Here is a 5266-nt window from a genome sequence, read left to right as displayed (position 1 = left end):
GGCAGGTGTGCGGGGCAGGTGTGTGGAGGCAGAGGAGAGCCAATACCACGAGAACAAGCAGGTGTGTGGGCCAGGTGTACGGGGGCAGGGGAGGGCCAGTACCACTAGAGCAGGCAGGTGTGCGGAGCAGGTGTGCAGGCCAGGTGTACAGGGGCAGGAGAGGGTCAGTACCACTAGAGCAGGCAGGTGTGCGGGGTGCCTGGGTAGAGCTGGGGCAGGACCTGAGACGGAGCAGGAGAGGCTGGGGCTGACCTTGGGGCCTTGTTGTTAAAGTAGAACTACCAGCTTCACAGCTGCCGCCAGATTCCGCCATGAGCATGAGCTGTGCAGGCAGGCAGTTGTCCCCAGTAGCTCTGACCCATGATGCTCTCCTCTGGGAGACTTCCCTCCAAAGGGCCTTGTGAGGCTGACTTATCCTGTGGTCTGAGAGTCGTGGGTGTCTTCTCCCGCCCTGTGTCAGACAGAAGGGGTAGCACTGAGTTCACATGGTGGGAAGAGTCTGACGGAGGGCGGGCCTTACAACGCAGGCGTGTCGTTGCTGTCGGCATGTTGCACGGCTGTAAACATGGGCACTAGTGGCGTCGGCTTACTGACAGCCGTGGCCCAGAAGAGCACAGCCACACACCTCCTGGGGTTTGCTTCTTTGGCTCAGTGCTTCAGGGTCACGTTTCCATGGGGCGGCCCAGCTGACGGACCTCGGAACAGAGCGTGTGTGTGTGTGTGTGTGTGTGTGTGTGTGTAGCCTTTGCGTTCTCCCTCCCCGCTTGTCTGTTTGCCTCAGGCTGTGGCCACTGCACGTGTTGAGAGGGGTTTTGTTTATTGGGATACGACGTGTTGCGTTTGTGGTGAAGGTTTGCAACACAGGGGCCTGCTCCACAGTGTCCACACGGTGTGAGTAACACCATGTGGACATCAGGATACATCCGTCTGCTCACTCCCGTTCTTTTCTAACATTCTCGTCAATCTCCTAGAATCCCGTCTCCTTGGTTTAAAGACTTGGTCTAGAATGTTCCATGTCTAACCCCAGTTTAAAGAAGACTTGATGTAGCATGTTCCATGTCTAACATTCTCGTCAATCTCCTAGAATCCCGTCTCCTTGGTTTAAAGACTTGGTCTAGAATGTTCCATGTCTAACACCAGTTTCCTCTTGGGCCTTTTTTCAAAACCACAAAGAAAGCTGCATACCTCCTCAGTTGGCACCTGAGGTCACCTGCCAGAGTCCTTTTCCAAGCATTGAAATGCACTCCCCGGAGCCTCCCTCCCAGGGCTGACCGGGGCCCTGCTGCCCTTCCTGGGGCCTCTCAGCTCTGGGCCCTGATTTGGTGGTGAAGTTCCTCCCACTCTTGCTCTCCGCTGGGGGTGCTACCTCTGGTGCCGGGGTCCCGGGGTGGGGGGACAGGAATCCAGGGGTGGTTGCTGGTGAATTAGTGTTCAACCTGTGCTCCTCACCCTCGTCTCTTTTTCTTCTAGTACGTCCACCACAGTCCCGGCAACTCCAAGCGAGGCTTTGGCATCGACTGCGCCATCCTGTCCTGCCAGGTCTATATCTCCCAGATCCTGGTGGCCTCGGCCCTCGGGGGAGTGGTAGATGCTGTCGGCACCGTCCGAGTCATCCCCACAGTGGCCTCCGTGGGTTCTTTCCTGGGCTTCCTAACGGCCACCTTCCTGGTCATCTATCCTGACGTGTCCGAGGAGGCCAAGGAGGAGCAGAAAGGCCTGTCAGGCCAGCCAGCCAGTGACAACACCGGGAAGCCCATGGTCCTAAAGCTCTCACGGAAGGAGGGCCCCCCAGGGCCCGTGGAGACAGAGTCCATGGTCTGAGTTTACACACACGGCGGGCGGGTGGGCGAGCCGCAGCGGGCCGACTCGGAGCTATATGATGGATGCAGCCCCACGGAGCACACAGACGTAGCGGATCGCATAGCTGTGTAGGGTAGGTTCACGCCACTAGGCAAAAATACCCACAAATTCCGCCCCCCCTCCCACCAATTAAAGAAAAAAAAAAAAATCATTTGAAATATTTTTTAAATTGAAAAAGACCCTTTAATTTCAACACTTACATTGCAGGTATATTATTCTGCATGTTTTTAAATTACAAACCAGATTTTCAATAGAGACAGCACGCAGTTTAGGGGGAAAAAGTGCATTTTTCAGACGGCAGACCTGACACCTCTAGCGTCCGAGCCCAGCGCCCAGCACGGCTGCCACGGCCCAGCCACCAGGGACAGGCTGCAGCCGCCACAAAGTCTTTTGTGATGATTCTGGGGGGACGATTTTTTCTCTTTTCTTTTCTGAAAGTGGTTTTCTTAAAAGAATGGTATCTCTTGATTCCTCCTGTAGTTTGATGCATCATGCCCAGGGCCGCCCTCCACAGGCAGAGGGCAGTGGCATTGGCCACACACCAAAGTTAGGTGGGGGTGGGAGAGAACAGTGTCAATGAGCGCACTCACCCCAGGATCCCTGTAAGTGTACCTGCGTGGCCAGCTCCCTCCAGACCAAGACCATTTGTTGTCGTGGGCAAGGACAGTGCTGACGCTCTTAATTGCACTTTTATCTGGCTTTAAACCATTTGCGGGGAAATCTCAAAGAACAGACTTCCTGACATGGCACTGCCTCCCAACATCACACCACAAAGGCCTACCTCGGGGTGGGGGCAGCTAGCAGGTGCCAGGGGGTCTGTCCCTGGAGCCAGAGGGCGCATGCTAAGCCCTTCTGCCTACATGCCGGGACTGGGAGCCAGGCTCCCAGGGAGCCCCCACTGGTGGGCCCTCCGCACAGTATTCTTGGTCTCGGCGTGGAGCCCACCTGAAAGCCCTGTCGTTGCCTGCTGCTGCCAACGCTCCCACCCCAGATGGGCAGCCTCAGCCCCCCGGGTTCGGGAGCAAAGAGGCCGCCTGCCCCTCACAGTGCGTGCCTGGACAACGCCGTCAGACTCTGTTGCCTCAAGTTGATGTTTTTTTTAGATAAAGTGCATGAGAACCATGCTGAAATATAACCATTCTAAAGCAAATGTACACACACACACACACACATACATATATATATATATATATTTCAAGATGAAGCGAAGCTGTTTTTAAATAAATTACTTGAATCTTCTGTGTATTTGAAAGGAGAGCTTTGTCTGATGAGCTGACCCCACCTGGTTCTGTCGTGGCGGCTAGCCGTGAGATTCTGCTTGTGGGGTCAGGGGTGGATCTTGGAGTGGAGGGATGCGAGTCTGAAATGGGGGCACAGTTGCTGGGGCAGCCTTGTCTTCTGGGTGTGTTGCTGCAGATGGGCTTCTGGACCGCTGCTAAGTGGGATTTGGCTCTGTGCTGGTTGTGTACTGGGAGACACTGTGGTAGCAGACAGACTTGTCCTGCCACAGAAACCCCAGAACCTTAAGCACAGTGTGTGTACCCATATGTCCCCCAGGACTGGCCCGTGACTTGATTTGAGCCTCTCCCAAGTGGGGCTGCCATCCTGCCAGCTAACTCACCCTGAACCTGACCGAGACAGGTAAGAGCAGAGTCGCAGGGGATGGATGCTCCCTCCATGCCTGAAGTCTCTCTCCACCCCTGTCTCACAAGTCCTTGGAGGCCTGAGGCCAGCTGACTGGGGGAGAACTTTCAGGGTGGGTCCCTGAAGCCTCCTGCCCCATGGGTGTCCGGAGACTTTGGTAGGGCAGGTCCCTAAAGCCTGCCCCATGGGTGTCACCCAGAGCCCTGATCACCCAGAGCCTTGCCCCCACCTTCAGGAGCCTTTCAGGATCACGCCAACCTGAGCCACGGGTGCCCCCACGTGTGCATGCTCATATTTCTATGTGTGAATGCACCCGTGTGCGTGCGTGCGTGCGAGCGAGGGAGCACACACTGCCCTCAGGCACATGCAGGTGGAGTGCTGGCAGGAATACCAGGCATGTCCACACAAGACAGGCTGCTCAGTTGACTTGGCAGGGAAGGTGGTACTCGGACCCGCCGGGCACCCTTGTTTGGCACTCCTTGGGGCTGTGTGGGGGCGGCGGGGGGTAGCAGAGCGGGCACGTTTGGCAGTGCTTTAGCTGGCCCAGAGCCTTGCTGTATAAATAGATTTACTACCAAATTAGGGCAACGTCTGTCTGCATGTTTTTCCCTATAAAAGTCAGCCAAGTACAGAACCTTCTAGAGATGCGCCCTGTGAACCCCACGCTTCGAGGGGGAGGGCAGGCAGGGCCTCTAGACCTGCTCACCCTGTTCGGTTGGGAAGGTGGCACCGTGATAGTCCCTTGTGGCTGAGAGCAGCGCCTGGGAGAAGGCCAGGTGAGAGGCTGTGGGGGACATGCCAGCAGGGCCTGGGGCTAGCGGGCAGAGCCAGGTGACCGGAGGTGGCACGTTGAAACATCTTGTCAGCAACAAGGGGGGATACATCCGTGTGTCCTCATGTGTTCACCCCTGGTGCTGACGGGTGGGCCCCCGAGGCACGCTGCCGGGAGCCAGCTCCATCTCTAGGATCTTTGGGGTACGGCAGGAGGGGGCACTGCCCACACCTGCAGTTTGGAAGGCTGGCACTCCCTGGGGGTACATGGAGCATTGATGTCCCATGGACACACTGTTTGCGGACCCTGCCCCAAATCAGCTCTTGCCTGTCCCTGTGCCCCGGGGTCCGAGGTGCTCGAAGGGCCTCTTGCTATCTATCAGATCACTTCTCCCGGCAGTGCCCTGGGACAGCTTTCCGATCTGCTTAGTGTGTCAGATGGAGCACTAAAGGAGCTCCTGCTGCTCCCAGCAGGCCACAGGTTTTTGTGAGGAGCCAGGGATCACAAGGCGCGTTCCACAGACGGAGTGGTCTGTGACCCCGATTCCATGCAGGGCCCCGGGTTTGGTTCTGAACCTTTTCCAGATGACTGTGGGGTGCTGCATCCCTTGGCCATTGACCCTTACATATCTTCCCCATAAGATGACCTGTGTACAGTGTGTTTGCAACTTCTCCACAGCACCCCTTGGAGGCTGGGGCAGGGGGGGCACACCATGGTCATGAACGGACATGTGAGTGTCTTGGGGTTTGGGCCTCCCCAGCTCGCAAACTTGCAAACAAACCCTTCCTTCAGCACACAGCCTCTGCCTGGGGACCCCTCACCAACCCCTCCTGACCAGAGTCTGGAACTCCAGCTGGTCCCTCTCTGAAGGCCTGTCCTGTGGGGTGGAGAAAGTGCAGGTCCTGGGCCGAGGGAGCCACCCCCAGTCCAGGCACCCTGAGCTATGACTGGGCACTGGAGGAGAGAGTTCATGGAGAGCCACAAGAGGGT

General features: G+C 56.9%; 1 protein-coding gene across 1 annotated transcript in view; it reads left to right on the top strand.

The window, feature by feature from the left end:
• The window catches only part of SLC45A4 (solute carrier family 45, member 4), a 15214-nt gene extending 13393 nt beyond the window's left edge, over positions 1-1821 (top strand). Inside the window, exon 7 of the mRNA XM_006830728.1 lies at positions 1471-1821. Within this exon, the coding sequence (XP_006830791.1) occupies positions 1471-1821 (351 nt within the window). The remainder of the gene's footprint in view (positions 1-1470) is intronic.
• Positions 1822-5266: the final 3445 nt, after the last annotated feature.

Source organism: Chrysochloris asiatica, unplaced genomic scaffold (genome assembly GCF_000296735.1).
Source record: "Chrysochloris asiatica unplaced genomic scaffold, ChrAsi1.0 scaffold00001, whole genome shotgun sequence".
Classification (NCBI taxonomy): domain Eukaryota; kingdom Metazoa; phylum Chordata; class Mammalia; order Afrosoricida; family Chrysochloridae; genus Chrysochloris; species Chrysochloris asiatica.
The sequence above is the reverse complement of the archived record's forward strand: the minus strand, read 5'-3'. Positions and strand labels throughout refer to the sequence as shown.